This window comes from Scleropages formosus, chromosome 3 (assembly GCF_900964775.1).
Source record: "Scleropages formosus chromosome 3, fSclFor1.1, whole genome shotgun sequence".
Lineage (NCBI taxonomy): Eukaryota > Metazoa > Chordata > Actinopteri > Osteoglossiformes > Osteoglossidae > Scleropages > Scleropages formosus.
The window spans coordinates 9,028,622-9,055,813 of NC_041808.1; the positions used below are offsets into that span (position 1 = coordinate 9,028,622).

General features: G+C 46.4%; 1 protein-coding gene across 1 annotated transcript; it reads left to right on the top strand.

The window, feature by feature from the left end:
• Window positions 1-20: 20 nt before the first annotated feature.
• Window positions 21-27,054, top strand: fat3b (FAT atypical cadherin 3b). The gene is made up of 28 exons (XM_029250143.1): window positions 21-3,312; window positions 7,506-7,823; window positions 8,762-8,823; window positions 9,002-9,316; window positions 9,411-9,621; window positions 9,863-9,928; window positions 10,203-10,342; window positions 10,476-10,751; window positions 10,912-11,122; window positions 11,341-15,423; window positions 15,559-15,755; window positions 15,988-16,141; window positions 16,310-16,543; window positions 16,717-17,094; window positions 17,233-17,447; window positions 17,695-17,832; window positions 18,068-18,211; window positions 18,357-18,554; window positions 18,787-19,576; window positions 19,915-20,049; window positions 20,139-20,296; window positions 20,379-20,844; window positions 22,014-22,167; window positions 22,616-23,352; window positions 23,496-23,597; window positions 24,113-24,175; window positions 24,614-24,679; window positions 25,791-27,054. Exons 1-28 carry the CDS (start codon window positions 21-23, stop codon window positions 26,390-26,392), a joined length of 13,905 nt encoding a protein of 4,634 aa, XP_029105976.1. The 3' UTR covers window positions 26,393-27,054.
• The last annotated feature ends 138 nt before the right edge of the window (window positions 27,055-27,192 follow it).

The following is a 27,192-nucleotide window of genomic DNA, read 5'->3' on the forward strand; positions in this document are numbered from 1 at the left end:
GACCAGCCAATGGTGAAGCCATGACTGTGGAAAGGGAGAGCTGGGCTGGCCTGAGGACCTGCCTGCTGTGCCTATCCTTGTCCTTCCCCTTGCTCTTGCTCCCTTACAGTCACTGTCAAGTCTCTCAAGAGCCCGCACTTGGCCTAAGCTTCCGTTTCACGCATTCTCTCTACAACGCCACTATTTACGAGAATTCTGCTGCCCGGACGTACTTGAGCAGTGAGGTTCGCATGGGGATCACTCTTACGGTCCGCTTTTGGGAGATTGCTTATAGGATTTCCGCTGGGGATGACGAAGGGCTTTTTGAGACTGAAGATTACACAGTGGGGGATTTCTGTTTCCTACGCATTCGCATCAGGGGTGGGAGTTCAGAAATTCTGAACCGGGAAGTCAAAGACACCTTTGTTTTGACTGTGATTGCTACATCAGCAGATGGGCTTCAGGCTTCAACTGTGGTCAGTGTGCGGGTTTTGGACACAAATGATCTCCGGCCCTTGTTTGCGCCCACCACCTACTCTGTCACGCTACTTGATAGTGCGTCGTTGGGGACAAGTGTTACACAGGTCACAGCAACAGACGCAGACGCTGGCTCCAATGGGGAGCTCTACTACTTCTTCAAGGAGAAGACCGAATTTTTTGCCATTCACCCTACCAGTGGGGTAGTCTTTCTTAGTGCACAAGTCAGCACTGGCCATCAGGTGACACATGAGCTTGAGGTGCTGGCTGTTGATCGGGGCATGAAGCTGTACGGTGAAGATGGCATAGGCAGCATGGCAAAGCTCTTTGTCCGCATAGAGCGAATTAACGAGTATGCTCCCACCCTGACAGTAGTGACACGAGCTCCCTCGTGGCAGGAGAAAGACCCTGTGCTCGCAGAGATCACTGTAGATGACTTGGATGATGGGTTGAATGGGGAGATTGAATGGGTTTCCATCATTGCTGGTGATCCTTTGGAGCTACTTTCCCTAGATCGATTAGCAGTAGGTAATGAGTACAAGATAATAATGTCAGAGCTAGTAGACTGGGATCAGTACCCTTATGGTTGGAACCTTACCCTCCAAGCCAAAGACAGAGGTTCCCCGCCTAAGTTTTCAGAATTATATGAAGTTCAGTTGTCATTTCAGAGGCCCCAACCCATCCAGTTGAAGTTTGAGAAAGAGCTATATGAAGTCACACTTAATGAGATTTCACCACCTGGTTCCTTCGTGGAAACCTTAAAAATTTCCCCTGAACCAAGTGGTGCTAGATACATGCTGAGTCCCAACCCAGATTCCACATATTTCAAAATAAACACCTTAACTGGTGTGATAACCACAGGGTGTTTTCTGACCACAGTGAACCAGGAAGTCTTTCAGCTGGAAGTGATAGAAGTGAAGACCACATTGAGGACCAAGGTACGAGTTATCATACAAGATGCTAATGACAATACCCCAGTGTTCACTCAGCCCTCCTACAGAGGGACAGTTAACGAGAGCTCTCAGACTGGGACAGTTGTCCTTATGGTGTCAGCAGTGGATGACGACAAAGGTGAGAATGCTTGTATCACTTATAGCATCTCTAGCCTGCAGCCACTGCCATTCACAATGGATCAGTCCACTGGGGAGCTCAAGGTCTCAGAAGAACTGGACTATGAGTCTTTGCCAGAGATCTACACATTCATTGTTAGGGCATCGGATTGGGGCTCGCCATATCGTCGTGAGAGTGAAGTCAACGTTACAGTCCATTTGCAGAACATCAATGATAACAAGCCTCTGTTTGAGAGGACAGACTGTAGAGGGGTCATTTCTCGTGATTTTCCTGTTGGTCAACCAATCATTACCATGTCTGCTATAGACATAGATGAGCCAGAGTCAATTACTTATAAAATATTTTCAGGAAATGACCAAGATTTCTTCAACCTGAACCCCAACTCAGGTGTCTTGTCTTTGAGGAGGTCTCTGGTTACCACCAATCCACGAAATGGTGTTTTCATCTTGGAAGTTGTTGCCAGTGATGGTGAAAGTCTCTCTGAACCCACATCTGTGAATATCTCAGTTGTGCGTGGCCGGATGTCATCTAAGAGTCTGAACTGCAAGGAGACCAGAGTTGCTCAGAAACTCGTGGAAAAGCTGCTGAAGAAGACCAGGGCAGATAGCAGATCCAGGGTTGAAGAGGGGTTCACTGATCTGTTCTCGGTAAACCGACTGACCCCACAATTTGAGTCCCTACCCTCTGAAATACGAGTGAGAGAGGACCTCGCCATTGGCACAAGTGTCTATAGAGTTCGGGCCTTTGATGGAGACACTGGATTCAATGGGAAGATTTTGTTTGCTATTTCCGATGGTAACAAGGACAGCTGCTTTAGAATTGACATGGAGAGTGGGTTGATAACAGTACTTTTGCCAATGGACCGTGAAAAAACGGACAGGTATGTCCTTAACCTAACTATCTATGACATGGGTTTACCACAGAGGTTCACCTGGCGGCTGTTGGCTGTAAATGTGGAGGATGCTAATGATAATGCACCACAGTTTGTTCAGGATGGCTACAGAACTGCAATCAGTGAGAATGCAGCCATTGGCACTGAAGTTATTCAAGTCAAAGCCACTGATAAAGACCTAGGCCAAAATGGGCAAGTTTATTACACATTGTTAACTAGTGCTATAGAATTTATAATCAACCAAACTACAGGGATGATTAATGTTGCCAGGCAGCTTGACAGGGAGTCCATTCCAACCTTCACACTTAAAGTTGAGGCTCGAGACAGGGCTGAGATCGGTAACCAAAGGTTCTCAGTGACCACAGTCAACATAATTCTAGAAGATGTCAATGACTGCCCCCCTTCCTTCATTCCCAAAAGCTACAATGCCCGTGTGCCAGAGGACCTGCCAATGGGCACAGTTATCGCATGGCTGGAAGCTCAAGACCCTGATTTGGGAGCCGGAGGGCAAATAAGGTATTCCTTAGCTGATGATTATGATGGAAAATTTGAGGTTCACAGGGACAGTGGGACAGTTCAGGTGGCTGGTGAGCTGGACTATGAGATACGGCAATTCTACAACCTAACCGTGCTGGCAAATGATCATGGCCAACCAACCTCTCTCCGCTCCATCTCTTTTATAGAGGTGGAGGTAGTGGATGTTAATGAGAACTTGTATGCACCCTACTTTGCTGACTTCTCCCTGAGAGGCTCAGTGAAAGAGAACTCTCGTGTTGGCACCAGCGTGCTTCGAATAGTTGCCAGAGATGACGACAAGGGAAGGGATGGAACTGTGCGCTACTCAATTAAAGGAGGGAGTGGACTGGGCAGGTTCTCCATCGATGAGGAAACAGGTACGTCCTAACTAGATGACAAAAATCTCATGACTGTTGTGTTTCTTCAAGTCTAGGAACATCACAAAAATGCATTGACACAACAAGAGGAAAGAAATGTAATTGCAATTAAGAGAATTTGATTCCTGAAATCCTCATAGGAAAGCCAGGATCTTCAGTTTGGAAGGCAAGAGCCCTAACCCCTATGTCACCTGCTACTCCCCTAAAAAATATTTAAATTAAGGTCTATGGGGATTTCAACAACTGGTGACTTATTTATATTATTTACACTATTTTTTTTAATTTGACTTTTATTTATCAGTGTTAAGGTTTAGCTTTCCGTGTGAAAACTGCATTATATAAATGTGGATCAGAAGAAAAAAATGCAGGCTCTTCACTGCCTGCATGTAACAGAAGTCCTGAGCTGCTGTGTTAAGGAGCAGCTAATTGATGACTGTGCGATCACCATGTTCCAGCTGACTAGTCTGGAGTTTTGTGGAGTGGGACGAGGCTCACTGTTAACAGCCTCGGGCTGCTGGTTACAGAGGGCTGAGAGAGGGAGATCAGATTGTGATGGGCTCACTGGTGGCAGTAAGCCTGTGGGGAGTTGGCTTTATGGAGGATTGAACAGCTAAATAGTGAGCTCTCAACACAACTGCCGAAGACTGGTTTGTAGTAGGCACCGCTGTAAAGCAATTTACTTTTATAAATTACTGATGGGTAAGAAGAGAACTAGTATAAAATTACTTTTACTCAATTGACAGATGCTTTTCTCCAAAATGAAATATGGCTCTATAGTAAACAGTACATTTCTTAGTGGGGAAAGAGCTTTAGACACAGATGCAGAACTAACAAAGCACAGCTTATTTGTCTGATACCACCTTGTTTCTGGTTCATATCACTCAAGCAGCTGACTATAGAAGTAACATTCAAATTGCAAATACTAGAAAAATTATAACAGATGGCACTGGACTTATTTATAGAGTTGACAGGAGCTCACGAGAGAAATGGTTTTGAAAGCAATTCAGCAACGCTGAGAGACCCAAGGAGTTTGTTCCACCTCCATTTGTGACAAGAACCAGTTGGCTTTTGATTTTGGACCCCACCAAGCAGTCAGAGGTGGAGGAGTTGGTGCTTTGCTGTGGTGTAGGGAATGATCATGTTGATCAATGGCTCATGTAGAAAACTGGTGCACAGTAACATACTGGAGTAAATCACTGGTGCATCTAACACAAGAATGTATGCGCTTTAAAGCAGTTATAGGGCATGGACAAAGGCGTTGATGGTTAAATTGGCCTTATGAAATTGGGCTAATCTGCCAATAAATAAACAAGTTTGTACTGTATAGGAAAAGGAGTGCCCAGATTGAGTGAGTCCGCATGCAGCGTGTGGTGACTCTGTTAATTACCAAGAGTTTGGCTCCAGCTGCTGCCCGAGGCCTCGGGCTGGTCATGGATTTCCAATGCAGAATTGAGTCCCTTGCTCCTGCCTCACTGCTCATCTATCTGCCAGTCACGGGAGGGGTGGTGTTGGTTGGTTTTCGCAAAGTCCCTGACCTCTGTGCTTGCACCCAGAAGGACAGGACCAATGAAAGTGAGAGGTGGACATGTGACCTTGTGCTCCCGTGTGGCAGGGTGAGGGCAAGTGAGCTTTACACAGGGTCAGCAATGGTATCCTAACCCTCTGAAAAGAAGTGTATTGTCAAATCTGCGTTGTCCTGGTCACTAAACTCTAAACTGGCCCTTAAACACTTTTGTTTCATAATGAAATCCTGCTACATGTGTAATAGAAAAAAGTGGCTGCTGAAATTTTGTAATAAATGTCATTATATTTACAGTGATTTACATATGTACATTTATTCATTTAGCTGACACTTTTCTCTAAAGCAACTTATAATGTTAAGCTACCTACTATAACCCATTTGGTCACCTGGCTACTTTTATTTTTTTTTTTATTTTTTTTTTTTTTACTGGAGCAACTTAGGGTACATACTTTGCTCCAGTGTACTACAGCTGGAGGTGAAGCTTAAACCTGCAACCTTTGGGTCCAACAGCAGCAGCTTAAACTGCTGCATTACCAGCTGTCCTATTCAGCTGTTTTACAGCTTGATATATCAAGTCAGCTCTATCAGTTCAAGATAGGTACCTTACTCAAATTTATTCCAGCAGGAGGCGGGATTCAAGCCAGGTCTTTATAGTAAAAAGTAAGAGTAACAGTGGAACCACTATACCACCTGTTGCCCCCGAACATGTGTCTGGCACACCAGTGCTACGATAACAGTTGTCCAGACCATGGGATTCAGGTGAAAAGTGATCAAAATCATGTGCTGGTCTATTTTGAAAAGCAGATCCTGGTTTTGCTCCGTCCTTGTTAACCAACAACAAGAGGCACATGTTCCCTGATGTGACATTTGTCTATTACACACCATCAGTCCCATGCTACATAGCAGTCTCATTAGGACTGGTCTGGTCCAAGCAGTGAAGAGGCATGGGGTGGCATTTATAGGGGATAAGAGGATTTAGAGGGGTCTCTATAGATTTTTTCAAAAAATACTCTTTTCGCTTTAAAGAGATCTATAATGCAGCTAAAAAGCTGAAAAATAGAAATTGACACTCAGAAAAGCTCTTTACAAGCTCAAAATCTCAAGAGACTAAATCAAAATTGTTCACAAACTCACATCCTACAAACTTTTTACAACCACCACGTCCCAGCTCCCAAAAACCTCCTCTGTCAGTATGCAAGTATACTGAACATTTCAGTTCATCTTTTCAGAAAGCAAGGGGGTGTGGTGGTGCAGTGGTGCAGTGGGTTTGGCTGGGTCCTGCTCTTCGGTAGGTCTGGGGTTTGAGTCCCGCTTGAGGTGCCTTGCAATGAACTGACATCCCATCCTGGGTGTGTCCCCTCCTCCTCCAGCTGTGTTCCTTATGTTGCCAGGTTAGGCTTCAGCTTGTCATGACCCTGCTCCGGTCAAGCGCTTTCAGTGCATTTGTTATCAGAAAGTCAAAGGAAAGTTTGTTAACTGTTAATCAGAAGTTCTGATGTGGTGGTTTGGGGTCTGTGTTACAGCACCCAGCTACTTTGGATTTTGTTTGGTTCCTGGAAAATGTTTTACAAGCTGTTTGCATGCTATGCACAGATGTTCTCCCTGACTTTGGGTGATAAGAATAAATGAGCAGATGTTATTCATCATAACTTTGCTTATAGAGTCAGCCAGGAGGAATTCCCAGTTCCTCCATTTTGCACCAAAATTGTTATATAACAGTGAAGGCAACAGGTACACTAGTGTTTAGAGCTATTTCTTTGCAATGTAAATGTTCCTGGTTGAAATCCTCTTCATGTAGTACCATTCATCAAGATACTTAACATAAAGTGTAACACTGAGAGTACCCTTCTGTAAAAATGGGTGTCACTGTAAATCACTTTGGAAAAAGGTGTAAGAATGATAATATAAGCTAATAGGATATTGGAAAACGGCTGTGAAATCTGGATAAACAGGGTAACTTGACTTACTTTTCAGTATTCTCCAGTCTCCTGGTCTCATGTGCCCTGTGGCTAAAACTCGCTTACGCTATAAGTTAACTGACTTGACTGTGAATTTCTTTGTGTTTTGAATGTTCTGTAGTGTGCTGTTGAACTTTGAAGGAGAGAAATGTAACAGCAACACGACTGTCAAATTTAGATATTAACTATGGACTCTAGTGAATCAATACTAACTACTAATGGACCTTGTTTTACGATTAAGGTAAATATGTCCTGATCATTCTGGCAATGACACTAGACTCTATTCAAACATCAGTATTTTAGTAACAAATACAGTTTGGCACATTGATTGTGTTGACCGTTTTATTCCTACATCATCCTTCTGTGATGAGTCAGTTTGCTAATCTGGGAACTGAAATCTATCCAGGTTGACCAGGTGATTGGCCTGACATAGGTTACCCTGCTGGTTGCCTCAGGCCTTGAGCCAGCACCTCGAGGTCTTACATTCCTTTAGCACAGTGGTTCATAGTTTTGCTGGATACTGTGATGTCACGATCGTCTATATGAATTCCCTAAAGCATGTCTATGATCATAGATGTAGATTGGAGTATTAAGAGGGAGGAGTGAACTGTGTGTTTCTTCTGTCTGAACAATTCCAAGGATCACACAGGTATACATTACAAAGGACTAAAATAGAGATCAGAACTCAAATGCTCACATGGGTCTCTCTGCAGGGATCATCTACACCATGGATACCCTGGACCATGAGATGGAGGACTCCTATTGGTTGACGGTGTATGCCACTGACAGGGGTGTGGTGCCCCTTTATTCCATAGTGGAGGTCTATATACAAGTGGAGGATGTGAATGACAATGCTCCTCTGACCTCTGAGCCTATCTACCACCCCACTGTGATGGAGAACTCTCCCAAGGACGTGCATGTTCTCCAGGTGCATGCCCGTGACCTTGATGCCACTGTGACCACTGACCAACTTAGCTACCGGATCTCCAGTGGAAACCCACAGAACTTCTTCACCATCAACACCAAGACAGGTGAGAGTCTTCACACTTGAGTGTTCATGTTATATGTTCACAAGACTATCTGTAGAGCAGTGAGTGTTGGTGAAGATTCTCAGGGACCATGCCTGTAGAACAGGCTCATAAGCAAATTATTTAATTGTATAGTAGCAACTCAAGCAAAATTTAGACCCAACAGGGGGCAGGAATATTTTTTAGGGGCCCCAGAATTTCTAGGTATGCCCCTGCTTGTTCATTTACTCATTGGGTCTCACATAGTTTCCCTTTCTCTCTGTGCATGGTTTCACCTTGAACTGTTACTTTAGCCCTTTGTGATGGTTGCCAGCCTGGGTATTCCATTCGATTGAGGCTTTCAGCAAAAGCGAAATACATTAGGGATTCCATTGATCCAACAGAGTTATAGCAGAGCAATACAAGTTAAGTACCTTTGCCTTGGGTGCGCTAGTCCTCTGGTGGACTTCTCATGTGACACATGAATACGGGCCCTTGCAAGTATAGAATTGTACCCTAGTTTAATACAAACCCTAGAAAATATAGCAATGTATTCAGGGTACACATGAAAACCTATTTCTTGTACTTTTTACTACACTGAATTATGAGCTTAGGCTGCTACAGTGTTTGCTACATAATATTTAGTATCAGTGAAGCAATATTATACCAGTAATAGGCTTTGTTGAGTAAGAAGGATGTTTTTAACTGCATTGTTAATTGTAGAAATAAGAGTGCAGAGTTCAGATGTGTTTCTCTGATGCAGTGATCAATTTTTTTAACATAATTTATGATTTCTTAAAGTTTCTTTGAGGTCTGTGATGCTGAGCCCTTGCAAACAACCCTTCCAAAGGCCTTGTACACTAACATAGTTCTATTGAATGGCTCCTTCACACCCTCAAAACTGAGCACTTTAGAATGGCTCCTTAAGATTCTTTGTAGGCCTACATCTTTTTGTCTCTCAGGTCTCATAACAACAACTTCGAGGAAACTGGACAGAGAGCAACAAGATGAACACTTTTTAGAGGTAAACAACACTTGCTCTTTGTTTCCGAAACCAGGTTTGTCTTTGTCTTCTGGTAAAATTCAGTGAAAAAGAAAATGGGAAATGAAATACTTGGACATCAGTATCTGTGTCTTCATACATGTAGTTCGCATGCATCTCTTCATCTACATTCCTGATTTTTGTGTGTACATACGAGCAGGTCACTGTATCAGATGGAGGTCAGTCTCCCAGGCAATCCACGGTGTGGGTGATGGTCCATGTCCTAGATGAGAACGACAACGAGCCCTATTTCCCAGAAAAGATGTACCAGATAAAGCTGCCTGAGCGAGGCCGCAGCAAGCGGGGTGACCCTGTCTACAGGGTGTTTGCTTGCGACCGGGACATTGGCCCCAATGCCAACCTCTCTTACAGCATTGTGGATGGGAACGAGGGTGGCAGGTTCTTCATTGACCCACTGACTGCCGTGGTGTTGACCAGGAGGACGGTCACAGCTGGGAGCTTCGACCTCTTGACTGTGTGTACCAGTGGATCGCTAAATTCTCTATTGTGATATCAGTGGCACATAAATTTTAATCTGACCTTTGACCTCACCTTGAGCTTCCTTCCAGATCAAAGCCACGGATGGTGGGAATCCTGCAATGTCATCCACAGCTCAGTTGTTAATTGAGTGGATCCGCAAGCCCATGCCCTCCCCACTGCCCCTGCTGTTCAGTGAGCCATACTACAACTTCACCATCCTAGAGAGCGTACAGGTTTCTGCAGTAGTGGGAATAGTGTCCATGCAGCAGAGTGCCACACCCTTATGGTTTGACATTACTGGTAAGGCTGAGGCGAGGCTGTTTCCATTCTCATCTTAGTCTGCATCTGGGTGCTGTCTGACAGATGTTTGATAAACATTTGTCATGGTTTTCCATGTGCTGCTGAAATACAAACAAAATCTATCACCTCACAGGTTTGATCTTGTTTTAAACCACTGGCAGCTATCTGCTTCTTCTGCATCACCTACTGTTCATTTCATATGTCTTTGCTGTGTATTTACATGTCTCTCTGTCTGACAAAGGAGACAAACAGGCTTGGGAGACATTTTACATCCTGCAAACAGCCTGTAGCACCAACTGCTCCACAGGTACTGTATCTATGGTCACATTATACTCATCCTCAGCCCTAGGTCACCTGGTCACATAGGAATCTGAATTATTTCACAGAGACCCAGCAGAAATTTTGTAAGATATTATAAGTGTTTTTCGGTAATGTGTATTATGTGAAATGTAGAGTTCTATCGGGTAGAACCTGGATGCATGGAGTTCTGAAAAGCTTTCAGTGAAACTTACAATTGATTTTGCTGCTGGAGATGGTGAAGAAGAGGTTTCCTTCTTTCCCACTGTTGCACCGGGCTCTAGGTGAGGGATACAGCAGCCAGTTTGACATTGAGAGAGGAGTGGGGGCCATTGTTGTTGCAGTGCCACTGGATGCAGAGCTCCAGTCTCTATATGCAATGACTGTGACGGTTACGGATGGCACCACCATTGCCTCTGCACAGGTTATTCACTCTCAGCATTTCATACAGTTCTAATGTGTTACAGTGTGAGGCGTTAGCTCACTACTCCCTCACAGTTCTACCCTCACAGTCAAAGAGTTCAGTTACCTGTCTGACTCCCCTCTTATTACCGCAGGTATACATCACAGTTCTCGATGCCAACGACAACACGCCCACCTTCTCCCAGCCCACATACTTCATTGCAGTTTCGGAGGATACCCCAGCTGACACGGAGGTGTTCCGGGCTCAAGCGTCAGACCCAGATGGGCGGAGCAAGCTGAGTTACTCCATCCACAGCAGCGTGGATCCAGCCAGCATGCGCCTCTTCCGCATCGTTCCAGGGACAGGTGCTCTGTACACAGCTGACCGACTGGACTATGAGTCCCGAAGTCAGCACATCCTCACTATTATGGTAAGAATGATAGAGACAGAAGAAGAGGAGGAAGGAAGAGAAATGGTGTGGATAAAGTAGATTTTAGGTGGAGAAATAAGCTGCTCATTCAGCACAGAACTCTTTGGCCCCCACTAAGATCTTTCACTAGATGTAATGGGAGCCCTATTTCTTTAAACAGGTGAAAGACCAGGAGTTCCCTTACCGTAGAGATTTAGCTCGGATCCTGGTAGCTGTGGAGGATGCCAATGACCATGCACCCTACTTCACACGCACAATATATGAGGGGACTGTCTTTGAGTCTGCTGCTGTGGGAACAGTGGTCCTGAAGGTCACTGCACTTGACAGGGACAAAGAGAAGAATGGCGAGCTTCTCTACTCAATAGAAGCAGGTCAGCTCCTCAGAACTCATTTGGCTTAACAGGCTTGATATACTTCAGAGTTAAATTAATTTTAATATCAAGGTCTTAACTGTGTTTCTGCAAAAGAACTTCAGGCTTAGATATACTTCATAAATACCACTGATTCCTCCATCAACAGTTTTTTTTATTCAGCATTAATCCTGAATGTGTTATGTCAGCTGAGAGACTTTTCTTCTCCTCTTTTTTAGGAAATATTGGGAATACTTTCAGCATGGATCCGATCACAGGTGTTATTTCTGTTACCAGGGAACTGGACCTGACCTCAGTTGGCCAGTACATCATCACTGTCCGAGCCACAGACTGTGGGTCACCCCCTATGGGGGCAGTGGCCACAGTGCGTATTTCTGTGACGCTGTCAGAGAGCTCCAGCCCCAAGTTTCTACAGAAGGAGTACCACGCTGAGGTTAAGGAGAACATGGCTGCTGGCACTTTCGTCATGGTTATCAGTGCTGTCAGCAGGTCTGCGATAACATATGACATAAAGCAAGGGGACGAACAGGGAAACTTCAGAATAAATCAGTTCACAGGGGTCATCACCACCCGCAGACCTCTGGACTACGAAAGTGTCATATCGTATGTGTTGACTATGCAGGCTTACAACATGGCCGGCATGGTCTCCAACATTACAGTCAACATTCAAGTAGTGGACGAGAATGATAACGCTCCAGTCTTCCAGCAACTACAATATGTGGGCAGTATCAGTGAGGCTGCACCAATTAACAGTGTCATCCTTAATGTGGAGGATGGAGCCCCGTTGGTTCTCAGAGCCACAGATGCAGATAAAAATCAGAACGCTCTTCTTGTTTATCAGATTGTGGATGACATAGCACGGACGTTTTTTACTGTTGATTCGGGCACAGGATCTTTAAGAACAACTGGAAATCTGGATTATGACACATGCTCTAAATTTTTTTTCACCGTTCAGGTGAGAGACAGTGGCCAACCGCAGCTAACTGCTGACAGCTTTGTCGAAGTTACTGTCCAGGTGCTAAACATCAATGATTCCCCTCCTAAATTTTTGCTTGATTCCTACGAGACAGTTTTGCTTCTTCCTACTTGCATTGGAGCCGAAGTCCTGCAGGTTTCTGCCAATGATCCAGACATGAGTGACCCAATGGGACTGACCTACACTCTGACCGACCGCAGTTTGCAGCATTTTGCTTTAGATCCAGAGAATGGTATCCTGACTGTTAAAAACAGCAATTTTTCCAAGGACCGCTACCGTTTCAATGTGGAAGCCTCTGACGGAAAGTTCAGGAGCATGACTCTGGTCACAGTTATGGTCAGAGAGGCAATGGATGGTGGCCTGATATTTTTGCAGCAGCAGTACTCCTGCTCTGTGGAAGAAAACAGTGGCAGCGTGACCACGGTGGCTGTAGTCAATGCAGTGGGGAATAGACTCAACGAACCTATTAGGTACAGCCTCCTGAATTCTGGAAAAAGATTTCAGATCAAGTCTACATCTGGAGTTATCCAAACAACAGGTGTCCAGTTCGACCGAGAGGAGCAGGAGATTTATGAACTGGTTGTAGAGGCAAGCCGGGAGCAGGATCGACTGCGAGTTGCAAGGACAACAGTGATAGTCCAGGTGGATGACGTTAATGACAACCCCCCAGTGTTTGTTGGACTTCCATACTATGCAGCGGTGCAAGTGGAGGCAGAGCCGGGGTCTCCGATATTTTGGGTTAGTGCCATAGATCAGGATAAGGGGGTCAATGGGCAGGTGTCTTATTTCTTAAAGGAGGAACATCAACACTTCGATGTCAACAGAGTCACTGGTGAATTCACTCTGAAAAAACAATTGGAGGTAGACTTGTCAAACTTAGAATTTCGAGTGGTTGTTTTTGCCAAAGACGGGGGAAATCCTCCCCTCCTGACTGCTGTGGAGTTTCCCATTACCGTCGTCAACAAGGCCATGCCAGTTTTTGAGAAGTCGTTCTACGGAATCTCAGTGAATGAGGATATTGTTGTGCGCACACCCATTCTCAGCATAAGTGCAGCCAGTCCAGCAGGTGAGAAGGTTATTTACACCATTGTGGATGGAGATCCCTCTGCACAATTTTGCATCGGTTTTGACACAGGAGTCATTAGTGTCCTTTACCCCTTGGACTATGAAGGCAACCCCTATTATCGGCTTACTATTAGGGCAACAGATACTCTTTCAGGAGCTCGAGCAGAAGTCGATGTCGATATAGCCGTACTTGATGTGAATGACAACCCTCCAGAATTTGAGAAAACATCTTACAAAGCATCTCTTTCTGAAGCCTCCATGATTGGGACCCCAGTATTGCAGGTAGTTGCCAAAGACATAGATTCTGAGAAAAATAATAATGTGCGCTACCAGATACTTTCAGAGGTATACAGTAGTACTGATTATTTTCATATTGACAGCAGTAGTGGACTCATATTCACTGGCCGCTTGCTTGACTATGAGCTCATCCAGCAGTGCAACTTTATTGTCAGAGCAACTGACAATGGATTTCCCATGTTAAGTAGTGAGGTGCTGGTCACAGTCACCATCGAAGACATGAATGACAACCCTCCCATGTTCACCCAGCAGCTCTATGAGGCACATGTCAGTGAACTTGCACCCAAGGGCCACTTTGTAACCTGCATCCAGGCATTGGACATGGACAAGCTGGATGCAGAACGATTGAGGTACAGCATCCTGTCAGGAAACGAGAAAGCTAACTTTGCCATTCATAAGGAGACAGGGATTATCAGCTTGTCCAGCCAGCGCAGGCAAGGGATGCAACAGCTGTACATCCTAAATGTGTCCGTGTCGGATGGCATTTTCACTAGCATGGCCCAAGTGCACATTCGCATCCTCGAGGCAAACCATTACAGTCCTGTCTTTAGCCAAAGGTTCTACCTGGCTCAGATTCGAGAGAACAGTCCTGTTGGATCAAAGGTTGTCCAACTGAGAGCAACAGATGAGGACTCTGGAATATATGGTCAACTGACATACTGTTTTGTCAATGACTTGGGCAAAGATCAATTCAGTATTGACACCAGTGGTCAAATTCTGACTACGGGCAAGTTGGACAGGGAAAATGCAGCAAATAAAGACATTGTCCTGACAGTCATGGCTTTAGATGGTGGTGGCAGGGCATCCTTCTGCAGTGTCAGGGTCATTCTTGTTGATGAAAATGACAGCTCCCCACGTTTTAAGGCCACAGAGTACAGGGCCAGTGTCAAATCCAGTGTCAACAGGGGCTTCCCAGTAATCCAAATTCAGGCCACTGATCAGGATGATGGTATCAATGGGAAGGTGACCTACTCACTCTACAGTGAGGCCCGGGTCCCTGTCGTGGACATCTTGGAAATCGATCCAGACAACGGCTGGATCATCACAAAAGGCAGCTTCAGCCACCTGAAAAACACAGTCCTCTCTTTCTTTGCTAAGGCAGCAGATGGAGGTACCCCAATGAAGCATTCCTTAGTGTCTGTCTATGTGCATGTCCTACCGCCTGATGCCCCTATCCCGTCATTCACACAGCCACAATATTCCTTCACTGTTCCCGAGGATACACCTGTAGGAACTGCACTGGGATCTGTCCATCTGGCCCCTAGCCAGCCTGCATTCTTCAGCCTCATTGGTGGTGAGACAGTAGACAGCAACCGTGGAGGTGTGTTCATGGTGGAGCGTGAGACAGGTGTCATCCGGCTTGTTAAACCACTCGACCACGAGGCTATTGAAGTTTTTCGATTCAAAGTGTCAGCTACAACCAAGCCAGCTCAGTTGGAGTCAGTATCCATTGTGGAAGTAGAGGTAAAGGTACTTGACCTGAATGATAATGCGCCATCTTTTGAGACTGGTTCTTATGAAGCTGTGGTTATGGAGGGCATGCCAATTGGAACCAGAGTGATACAGGTCCGGGCCCTGGACCCTGACTGGGGTTCCAATGGCCAAGTAACCTATAGCCTAGACAGTCCAGGGAACCTGGAAATAGAGCAGTTCATGGCAGAATTCACTATTGACAGCAAAACAGGTTGGATCACCACTCTCAAGGAGCTTGACTATGAAACATGTCCGTCCTTCACTTTCACAGTAGTGGCAGCAGACCTCGGAGAAATTACTTCTCGATCATCTACCACTGTAGTGACAGTGGCTGTTTATGATATCAATGACAATCCTCCCAGCTTTGAGAAAAGTTACTACAGGGGTGCTGTGATAGAAAGTGACCTCCCAGGAGAAGCAGTGGCAGTACTAAGTACACGAGATAAAGACAGTGCAGACATCAATCGAAGAGTGACTTTCCACATCACAGGTAGGAATTGTACCTTGGATATAATACTTCTGTCTTTTTTCTATGGAGGTAAATTTAAATATTCTTGCTCATCTGTTTCTGCCTGCCTGCAGTTGTGCACTAAGGCTTTAACCTTGTGATTCTATGTATTAATAGGAGGGAACCCCAGAGGTGCCTTTGGTCTGGGGCTTGTCCAGGGTGACTGGAAGATATATGTTGGCCGACAACTTGACCGCGAGGAACAGGACTTGTATCTCATCAATGTTACAGCAACTGATGGGCTCTTTGTGACCCAAGCTGTGGTGGAAGTAACAGTCATGGACAGCAACGACAACAGTCCTGTGTGTGAACAGGTCAGATCTGTGAACATTTAAGCATGCATTTACCAAAACCTTCCTTTCTAAACTCTGAAATACACAGTCTATTTGTTTGTCTAAGCCTTGTCAACAGAGTACTATTCCACCATACTAAAGCTGTGTGACAAGTCTACGGCTGAGGTTGTTAAACCAAACACATTTTGATTGACCGTGACATTGATTGTTCTTTGTGTGTTCCCTGGTCACCTGCCCCTTGTCCTTATCCCAGGCTGTGTATTCAGCCTCATTCCCCGAAGGCATACCTCTGAACAGGGTGATTCTGACAGTAGGAGCCACAGACGCAGATATAGGTCCGAGTGCCGAAATTCAGTACTCTCTCTTTGGCATTGGGGTCGAGGATTTCCACATGGATGCAAACACAGGTGGAGGCTATATTAATTTTCAATTTTTGTGTTTGTGTGGCTGTGAGTTTGTAAGGTAAGGTATAGATAAGGTCTCAGTAGGCAAGATATATGTGTTTTGGTATCAGTGCATGTATATTTTCTATTAGTAGGCTTGTTGTATGGGAATGACTTTTATCTTTTCATCAGGTGACTTGAAGACAGCATCAGTTATCGACCGGGAAAGGACACCCAGCTACAAGCTCATTGCTCAAGCAACAGATGGTGGTGGACTGTTCTGCCGCTCCAAGATTCTCCTGACCATCCTGGATGTGAATGATAGCCCACCCATCTTCTCAGCCAAGCGGTACACAGCCAGCATCTATGAGAGCGCAACTCCAAAAGCTCTGCTGACCCGCATGCAAGCTTATGACCCAGACGAAGGTCAGCTGCCAGAGGCCTCTGGGTGTTTTCATTCTGCCTAACAGTTCCCACTTTCTAGCTCCCTGTGACACCTTAGTTAACACACACAAGATCATCTGTATAATGTGGCCTGAAAACAAAACAATATGTTTCCTATTCTATGTCATACACTTAGTGTTATTACTTCGTTTTAGGCATCAACCGGAAGATAGCATACTCCCTAGTGGACTCTGCAGATGGTGTCTTCTCCATTGATGAAGTCATGGGCATTGTGGTCCTAGAGAAGACCTTAGACCGTGAGCTACGGTCATCCTACAGTGTCACAGTCCAGGCTACAGATGGTGCTCTGTCAACCTTGGCAGACCTTGACATCACTGTTCTGGATGTGAATGACAACCCGCCTGTCTTCCAGGGCCGGGACTATGTGGCTACAGTGCCTGAAGATGTCCCAGTGGGTACTGAGGTTTTGCGTGTCTATGCTACCAGCGCAGACATTGGTGCTAATGCCGAGATCTACTACACTTTCCGCTCTGGCAATGAACTTGAGAAGTTCCAGATTGCTCTCGTGTCAGGTAGGAGCATAGGTTTGTTTGTTGTTTTCACCTGTGGAGAAACACACAAGAGTAACACAAAAGGTTGAAAAAGGTGAATATTAGAGTTGATTACCCTACTCTTTACACTAAAATCTTTGTAAAAATTGTTTCACTCAGGCACTATCTCAGTCTCGGAGGCTCTAGACTTTGAGGTTTGCAAAGAATACTTCCTGGTAGTTGAGGCATGGGATGGTGGCATTCCTCCCCTGAGTGCTGTTGCCACTGTGACCATCAGCGTGACAGATGTGAATGACAATGCGCCCAGGTTCAGCAAAGACCTCTACAACGTCATCATTGCAGAAGATGCCAGCATCGGCCAGTCAGTTATCAGGGTACATTGTTCTGCTCCTCATATGACCATTACGTTCAGATGGCCATTCCTTTAGCGGGCTTCTGTCCTGTAACGTTTAATGAACTGGGACCTGTGCAGTATGTTTGACATAAACAGTCAATCTAACCAGAGTAAGTCCTCAGAATAAACATATAACAAAACTGTTTTGTGTTAGAAGCTTTTGCAGATGTAATGTACAATAAGTAGCCTTGAAAAATACCACTGTATTTCCTGATGACCCCATGCAGCTGCAGACTGAGGACATGGATGGTGAGCTCAATGGACAGGTCACATACTTCATTGTGAATGGTGATGACAGGAGCCACTTTTCCGTTGAGTCAGCCACCGGATTGATGAGGGTCAACAAGCAGCTGGACAGAGAGACGGTAGGTGGCAGCACATGGAGGAAGAAATGTCAACACTGGTTTGGAGAGGGAGGCTAAATGTTTTGAAAGATATTCATATGAAGGGGTGAGTGATTTCATTCCCTACTTCAGTTTTCAGTCTTTGCTTCCCTTTCTTCCCAGTACAGTATGCAATATGCAATACAATTTTTGTGAAAGGCAAAATGGCCATGCATATGGGAACATCTTCAGCGTAATGCTTCGTCCTGCCCTCTAGATGTTCAGCTACTCTCTGACTGTCCAAGCTCTGGACAGTGGATCACCTGTCCTGTCCTCCATAGCCACAGTGAACATCGAGGTTTCTGATGTAAACGATAACCCTCCTCTCATCACTCCAACCAACTCCAGCATTTCCATTCAGGTAGGCAGCCTTCACTTCCTTTAACAGTTAAAGATGAGTTGACAGAATGGCAACAGATACAGCAGGGAATGATTTATCAGCAAGACTCCCTTTCGAGGATAAAACAATGTTGCATCTCATTTTGCTTTTTTTTACTGTGGCACAGTTCAGCAGACCCTTGGGTAGCAATATTCTACAGCTGTCTGTCACAGACAATGACACGCCCCTCAATGGCCCACCTTTTGAGTTCCGCATCATCTCCGGGAATGAGGGAGATTCATTTGCCGTGGATCAGGGAGGGATGCTGCGGACAAACCAATTCTTTGGACGTGATGTGGTGAGGGAATATAGCATTCAAGTGCAGGTAAGGCCTTCTCTTACAATGTAAGGGCTTTAGTTTTAATCTAATTTGCATAACTCTAGATTTACATGAGCCACAACAGTTTCCTTAAAAACTAATAGATGTGTTGCACTGCTCCATAGCACTTTATTCTACAATGCGTTGCATGAATGCAGGACTCATCTTGTTCTCTGAGATCAATCCTGACCATTTTACTGACATTAATAATGTCCACTATAAATTTCTTCACTTTAAGGTAACCGATTCTGGGAAACCCCCTCTGTCATCTACAACCTTCATCTTTGTTCGCATCACGGGGGACAACCTCTACAGACCTGAGGCTTTCCCGCTAGAGATTTACATTGTCATCGCAGGGGACGAGTTCCCAGGGGGCATTGTGGGTCGAATCCATGCCACAGACCGTGATGAAGATGATGTGCTGTCCTTCAGCCAGAAGTTCCAGCAGAAGTCCCTCTTCAAGATCAATAGGCAGGATGGGCGGATCGTGGCCCTAGCAGGTCTACGGCCTGGAAGGTATCTGCTGAATGCCACGGTCAGTGATGGACGCTATAGTATTACAGTAGATGTATCTGTGATAGTGGAGCGTGCTACACCCTGGGCACTACGTGATGCAGTTGCTGTGCGCTTTGAGGCTGTTGCCCCAGAGGACTTTGTGCAGCTGCACTTCAGTGATTTCAGGAGTGCGCTGCTCGATCTGGTGGGCATTCCAAAACGGGATCCTTGCCATGTTCTCAGCATCCAACCCGTGCCAGGGTCCTATGGAAGGCTGGATGTCCTCCTGGCTGTGGAGGAAGAGGACGGAGCCTTCATGGCAGCAGAGCAGCTTGCCTGGAAAATTGGAGCGTCCCGTGAACAGCTGGAGGGAGCTCTGCGTATCTCTGCCATTCTGGAGCAGGGCTGCCCAAAACTGCAGTGTGGAGAACAATGGTGCGAGCACAGACTCTCGCTGGAACCCAATGCTCTGGTCACTTACAGCACACCAAAGACAAGCTTTGTATCGCCACGCTTTAGCTGTACCTGCAAGGGTGAGTGTGTGAGCCAATAACCACTCTCACCAGCAACTATACAAACACTGTGGTTTGTATGCGGGGGGTGCGGTGGCGTGGTGATGCGGCAGGTTTGGCCGGGGCCTGCTCCGTGGTTGGTCTGGGCTTCAAGTCCTGCCTGGGCTGCGTTGAGGTGGACTGGTGTCCCGTCCAGGGTGTGTCCCTTCAGCCTTGCGCCCTGTGTTGCTGGGTTAGGCTCCGGCTCGCCGCGACCCCGCTCGCAACAAGCGGCTGTAGACATTGTGTGTGTGGTTTGTGTGCAATAGGACACTCATCACTTCTCTCTTACCCCCTCATCCTGCCTTAAGCTCCTCAAGGTGGCAGCTGCCCTACCCTGCCCAAGTTCTGCCAAGCTCAGCCCTGTCCAGGGGACATGCAATGTGTGGACAGAGAGGGCAGTAAAGTGCCATACTCATGCCAGTGTCCACCGGCAAAGCTTAGGGAGTGTGCAGGTAAGTGAGCTGCTGGCTTCAAGCTCAGTGTTGGAGCTGTCCAATCCTCTGCTTGTCCATCGCTAGCCCATCTGTCTGTGTGTATTCAGGGTATTCTTCTCTGACCTTCACGGGGAACAGCTACATCAAGTACCGCGTGTTTGACAAGCCCAAGGCGAGCACATTCAAGGTGGGCCTCAGGATCCGAACGCTCCAGAGCCGGGGCATCGTTATGTATACACGGGCGGAGCCGTGTTCGTTACTGAAGGTGAGTATCATACAAGCGCACGCACACACGCACACACACAAAGGCTCTCACACGCAGACAGCATATGTACTTCTGCTGACAGGTCAAACAGGGAGAGCTGTGGTTCCAGTGGGACTGTGAGGACAATATGGAAGGAATGGGCATCCCTGGACGGCCTGTCAACGATGGCAGCTGGCACTCAGTGTCTTTAGAGCTGAGTCGGGACATCACCGTGCTGACACTGGATGACAGTTATGTGGAAAGGCGGCGCCGGCGCCTTCCCGTCCGCCCTTGGCCACTTGGAACTGATGGAACGATCTTCTTTGGGGCCCAAGTACTGCCTCCAGACCCAGCGCAAGGTAGGGGCCCGCAGGCACTGGATGGCTTCCAGGGCTGTGTGGATGCCCTAGTTCTGAACAGTAACGAGATGCCACTGCAGAACAAGCGCAGTCGTTATGCGGAAGTCACGGGTTTGACCGAGCTGAAGCTGGGCTGTATGCTGTCTCCTGACCCCTGCCAGACAGACCCGTGCCAGAATGGTGGCCGTTGCTCTAGTGTGCCCTCTGGTGGTGAGTACTGCCTGTGTAAACCAGCAGTATGCAGGAGGTAGACATGTAAATACCAGATTTTAGCTTTTCGGAAAGGTTTCATCATCATCATCTGTAACGAAATTGATACTACAGTTCAAGCTTTTGTTGTCTAGGAAATGAGTATATATAAATATAAATTATTAGCTATAAATCTATTGAATGGTGGCACAGTGAGTAGCGCTTCTGTCTCACTGTGCCTGGATGGTGTGAGAGAACGTGGGTTTGATCCCCTGCTCAGTCTGTGTGGAGTTTGCATGTTCTCCCCGTGTCTGCGTGGGTTTCCTCCCACGGTGCGAAGACGTGCTGTTCAGGTTCACCCACAGTGTGTGAGTGACAGAGAGAGAGAGAGAGAGAGTGAGTGTGTTCCACTGATGTATGGATGAGCGACCCAGTGGAAGTAATGTATCTAGCAGTGTTAAGTCACCTTGGTGAATAAGGTGTGTGGGCTCATAACACTACATAGTATCCATTGGTAGTCGCTTTGGAGAAAAGTGTCTGCTAAATAAATACATGTAAATCTGCTGTTTGTAGATTTTCAGCCCCAGAAATCACAATTACAGAAATAATTAAGAGAAAAAAGCCTTAAACATTACAAATGCATTTTAATATTATGATAGGCAATTTCCAGTGTAGCATAACCAGTTTAAAAATACATGCTAATAATAAATACTACCATAGGGCAACTGGTAGCATAGTGGTTAAAGCTGCTGCATTTGGGCACAAAGGTTGCAGGTTTGAATGCCTCCTCTACCTGTAATAACCTTGAGCAAGGAACTTACCCTACAATTACTCTGGTAAAGTTACTCAGATGTGTAAATGGGTAAATAATTATAAGTGGCCTAACAGTGTAAGTCAGTTTGGAAAAAAGCATCATTTATTTATTATGGGTCAGTCATCCATACATCAGTGGAACACACGCTCTCTGTCGCTCACACACTATGGGTGGACTGGAACAGCATGTCTTTGGACTGTGGGAGGAAACCAGAGCAACCGGAGGAAACCCATGACTGACAGAGTGAGCGGGGAATCAAACCCATGTCCTCTCCCACCACCCAGGCACAGTGAGCGCTACTCGCTGTAGCAATATGCTGCCCTAGCGTGAATCAAGCTGAGACTTGACATTTTTCTTCTTTATTTGCATTGTTCAGAATTTGAATGCAGCTGCTCACCCCAGTTCACTGGGGAGCGATGTGAGGCAAAGGTCACAGCCTGTGACCTGAACCCCTGTCAAAATGGAGCTACCTGCCAGTCAATGGGAGACAGCTTCTTGTGTGTCTGTCAGAGCGGATTCACAGGCCTCACGTGAGCATCGACTTTTCCACCCTTTTCCCCGGGAATGAATATAATAGTGTGAATGAATATAATAGAAGTTCATCAGCACAGTGTCACATAGCACATGTCTGAAGTATATGGAGTATGTTTTTTGTGTTTCGTTTTTAAAAAACATTTGTGACATATTTCCAGATTTTTTTCAGATTGCAATACAGAATTTAATTCAATAAAGTATGTCTATTATAAAGTGATAAAGCACAGTGTGACATTTATGTATGCAGAAGACGTTCCGTTTTGTGTGAAGGGCGGTGGGGCAAGTAGTCCCTAAGCAACTAGACTCGTTCTGAAAGCTGTGGGTTCAAGGTCCAGGAGGGCTGTAGCTGTTGTTTCCTAGAGGGAGTTACTAGGTCACTTGTGTGAATGGAGGAGGTGCTGAAGGTGGAATGAAGGTGCTCGTTGTCTGGTGTCTCCTGGTTAGGTGCGAGGAGGACATAGACGAGTGCGAGTCAGAGGCATGTGAGAACGGAGTCGCGTGCGTCAACGTGCCTGGGGCGTTCTACTGCAACTGCACGCCGCAGTTTGAGGGGCCGTCATGCGGCCCCCCTGCAACCCCTGACCCCAACACGAAGGCTGAGCCGCTTCCCTATATGGGCCGGGATGAGCTGATTGGCATTGCAGCGCTGCTCTGCGTCACCTTCCTCCTCCTTGCACTCCTCATTGCCTTCCGCAGGAAGATCTCCTCCCACAAGTCCCGCCCACAGGACGAGGACACTCCAACACACCCCTCCTCTCCCGTCCCCCCGAGTCCCGCCCCCATCCCCCTTCACAACTCGGAATGGATACTGTCCAAGACCGTACATGTGGGCTCTGGGGGCCCCTGTGAACCCTTTGACCCTTGTGGGCTGTACCTGGAGCCCGAGGGGCCACCGCGCGTCATGGTCCGACCGACTTCCCATTCCGTCCCTTGGCTCGGGTCCGTTGGCGGGCAGGACGATGCAGCTGGTGAACAGGCAGAGTCAACCTGCATCCCTCCTGACTCTCAGGGTGTGGCAGTCTGCAGTGTGGCCCCAAACCTGCCCCCAACCCCTGCAGGCCAGCCTGAGGAAGGCTTCCTTGAGTCCTTCTGGGAGGACGCTCACAGTAGCTTCAGCGGCGCAACGGATGCGGAGCAAAACATCTATCAAGAGTGGAATGGACCAAGAGACAGAGAGATGGGTGAGGACATAGAGATGGGGGATGATGGGAAGACAGAAAATTTGTGATGATGGAAGGACAGAGAGATGGGTGACGACACAGGGACGCAGTGATGCGTATGAGCATAACCTTGTTCTCACCTTGCTCCCTGTATCTTCCTGCAGTCCAACTGATGGACCTTGTGGAGGAAGTCACGTGCTTCTCCGACTGTAATTCTGAAGTCCAGTCGCTAAGGTCATACCTAACGGACTCCTGCAATGACAGCGGTAGGACGGAACATCCTGCTCTCTGTGTGTGTTTCTCTGTGTATTTCCTCATGCGTGTTTCATCTATTCCAGTTCGTGTCCACCTGTACTCGCTTCAGCCGATGTGAAACACCATCCACGAGCGCATCTAAGCAAATCACACACTGTTTTACCGAAGTTACCACGCTCCGCCAATTAAGCAATAAGGATTAAGCGGAACATGTCTCGTTTCATTTGTCTCAAGTTCCATACCAATAGCTTGCTGGTGAGGACATGCTTATTTTAGCTGTCTGCGTGATGGATGGTGTCCACATGTGGTTTGGACCAGAAGCATTGTCTTATCGGCTCCTCTTGAGCTTTGCTCGGTGGGCCTCCGCCTCGACCCTGTGCAGGTCCATCCCGTCGTACAGACAACACCTGCACTGCATACTTGGCGTCCACATGCATCGTCTCAGTGACAGCTGCTTTGGTCTGACTCTACTTATACTAATGAAGCAGGTCACGTGACCATCTGCGTTTCGTTCTTGTCTGTCAAGCATCCATGGTGACCGTCATTCAGCTGGGTGAGGACGCAGGAGATGCCGTCGAGGAGAGCAGAGGTATTCCTGCCTGCCCTTCTTCTGTGGTCTCCTCCATGAGCAAGCGGTACAGGAGAGATGGGCGGTGATATTGAGGTGCCTCAGCAAGCGTGCTGGGTTTAGGCTGCGTGTAAACAACGCTTCCCTCCACTTTTTGTCACACTCAGGTGCTCACACGACTGAGTTTCAGGTGATGACTGGGAGTTACCCAGACCATCAAACTCACAGTTCTGAGCTGAAGATGTGAATACAGCATGATTGGGCTAAGAGAGGGTCAGCAAAGAAGACCAGTCCATCCATTTGATCTCCCAATTGACCCTTTTTCAGTCCATCTGAAAATGTGACTGACTCGGTTCAGCTGTCCCTCGTTCACATCACCATACGCTTCTCATGTACTCTGTGACCCAGGTGTGTTTTACAGCAGGCCTGTTAGCTTCTCTCACTTTGTGTTTCCTACAGGGAAGTATTCTTCGGACTGTCGGAACCAGATGTGCGTCGAGTTCGTCAAAGGGTACTTCATGAACTGTAAGCGGACCTGTTTTCCCTCACACAAGACACCCATCAGCGCAGCAGACCTTCTTAAAATATATCTTTTCCGTATTTTTAACTACAAGCATCCTTCAACGTACAAAAGTGACGTTCCTGAAAACAGAATGGATATCGAAATTTCGGATACCAAAAGCCTATTTCTTGTTATTTTAAATGGAAAAAATATTTTCCCAGCCCATCCAAAAACCCCAAACAAATTTTCTCATACATCACTAGAAAATTGCGAAACACCTATAGAACTATCAACCCATGATTTGTTTTTCTCCAAAGTGACATACATCTCAGAAAACAATATGAATGCATTACATCTGTTACCTTTGCCATCCTGCTTCCAGACCATGCTTGGAAAACTCAAGGGAGTTTGCATATGTATTTATTTATAACCAGTTGTGTTATAACCAAAAGATAAATTTTTCTTTCATACACTTACAAACACAGTTGGGTTTTGTTCAAAACTCCATAGTGACTTTGACCACTATGTCACAATCACTAAAAGGTTAATGATAAAGATGTTCCTCCATTTATTTATGGGTTAGGCTATGTAAACACCCCAGGTATAGATATGATAATATTTGTAAGGCTTTTTTTTAATGTTCTGGATCAGCAACACTCAGGAACATCAAACACGAGTGGTTTACACAACCAGATTGATGCTTTCGTGGATTTTAGGTATATCATCTCAGCGGTGAGATGAATCCAATGACATTAATTCATTTAAGAAGCTTGTTAACCAAACGACTGTCTTATGCATTTCAGCAACGAACTGATGTAAACGGATCTATGAACATTATGAATACGTGATGAGGCTCATTGTTGTGTCATCATCATTCCAGCTGCACTTACACACCATCCTGCTTGGAAAATACACCATTTCCCTGCAGGAAATTCTAACTTAATTCACATCATACAGTTAGAAAATGTGTCCTTCGTCATGACAAAGAGGGTTAGACCTTGTGCAAATGCATTTTTACCACTTATCAATTAGTTGTGTAATCATTTTAGCACAGTTCAGGTTAACCGAAGGGATGAAGTCCATGATGCCCTACTGCTCTTAACGGCCACTCTAATGACTTCCTGTTTCCTTCAGCGCACCAGTGGGAAGCATCAGAGTGGATGAGTCACTCGTACCTGCCCGGTGCAGACGATGTTCCTGGGTACGAGGCAGGTGGCATCTCACTGGCGGGCCCCGAGGACAACCAGTGGGAGCTGGGGTCGGACCACTACCTGAGTGGATATGACACTGACAGCGACACAGACCTGGAAGACGAGGAGCACAATTCCCACCTCCAGCACCCGTGCTTCCTCCCCCTTCCTCCACACCCCCCCAAGAACCCTCCAGATGAGAGCCACTATGATACCCTGCCAGCCACCCGCTCCATCTCCATGCCAGTGGATCCACGCGGTGACTTCTGGAGTGACAGCTGGAGGGGGAGAGAGGAGGTTTACCCTGCCTGCTGCTCGTGGCACGGACCGGGGGCCGAGTCAGTTAGGGAAGGCAACCTCCTGGCAAGTTTGCCACTCTCTAGTCGCTCTGCACCTTCCTCCCCTTCGCCCTCAGAGGGAGGGGCCAACAGCCTCCTAGAGACAGTAGGATTAAGCCACTTGAAGAGAGGGGGCTGTGGCCTTTTTGAGAGAATGGGAGACAGCTCCCCGGAGAAAGCAGATGACCACCAGACCAGGAGACAGTGAGCCCAAGCGGACCGAAATGGACTTTCTGCAGCTGAAGAAGCGGGCAGACAAGCACTTTGCTGTTTCTGAGAATCCATCCAACAGAGGGTGCGGAATAAACACTGTTACTGTGACGACACTGACACTGCGACACTGACACTGTCCACTGGGAGCACTGACTCGCACAGGTTTAGCGTTTGCGCCCTGACTCGTATTACAAATGTGTAAAGTGTTGGTAGTAATCTCCCAAGTCGTCCGTGACAAAATGTGAAAAAGCATATAAATATGTGTAATTAAATAATACACTTTGTATAATTAGATAAATTAAGGCACAGCTATAGTACTGCTGTAATTTAGCGCACCTTTCCAAGGAAAGTGATATGTTGTTTTCCTAGCTGGGGATCTGACCAGGGAAGCCCGCTGGTTTGTTACCGTGGTTTGAACGATTACGAGAGCAGCGGCTGATCTTCAGTTTCTGCAAGATGGAGAGTTTCAGCAGAATGCCTCCTTATGCCCACTGTGTGCTGATCCTATGCAGGTGGAAGCTGTCAGATTGAACCCTGAGCTCCAAATGTCCTGTTCCTCAGGTCTCATTGCTGGTCGCAGTCATACCTCATGCCTCTGCAAAGTGAACATCGTTCTGTGTTCTGTAATTACATAAATAATAAATAGATTTTTATGTCTTTGCCCCTAATGAGTTTGATTTCTTCATTACACTACTCACTAATATTCATCTACCGTATCCAGTTTTTTATCTACTGTCTACTATTTTTTATTTTGATCTTGTGCTTCTTTCCAAAGCCACCAGCCATGATTTCCTT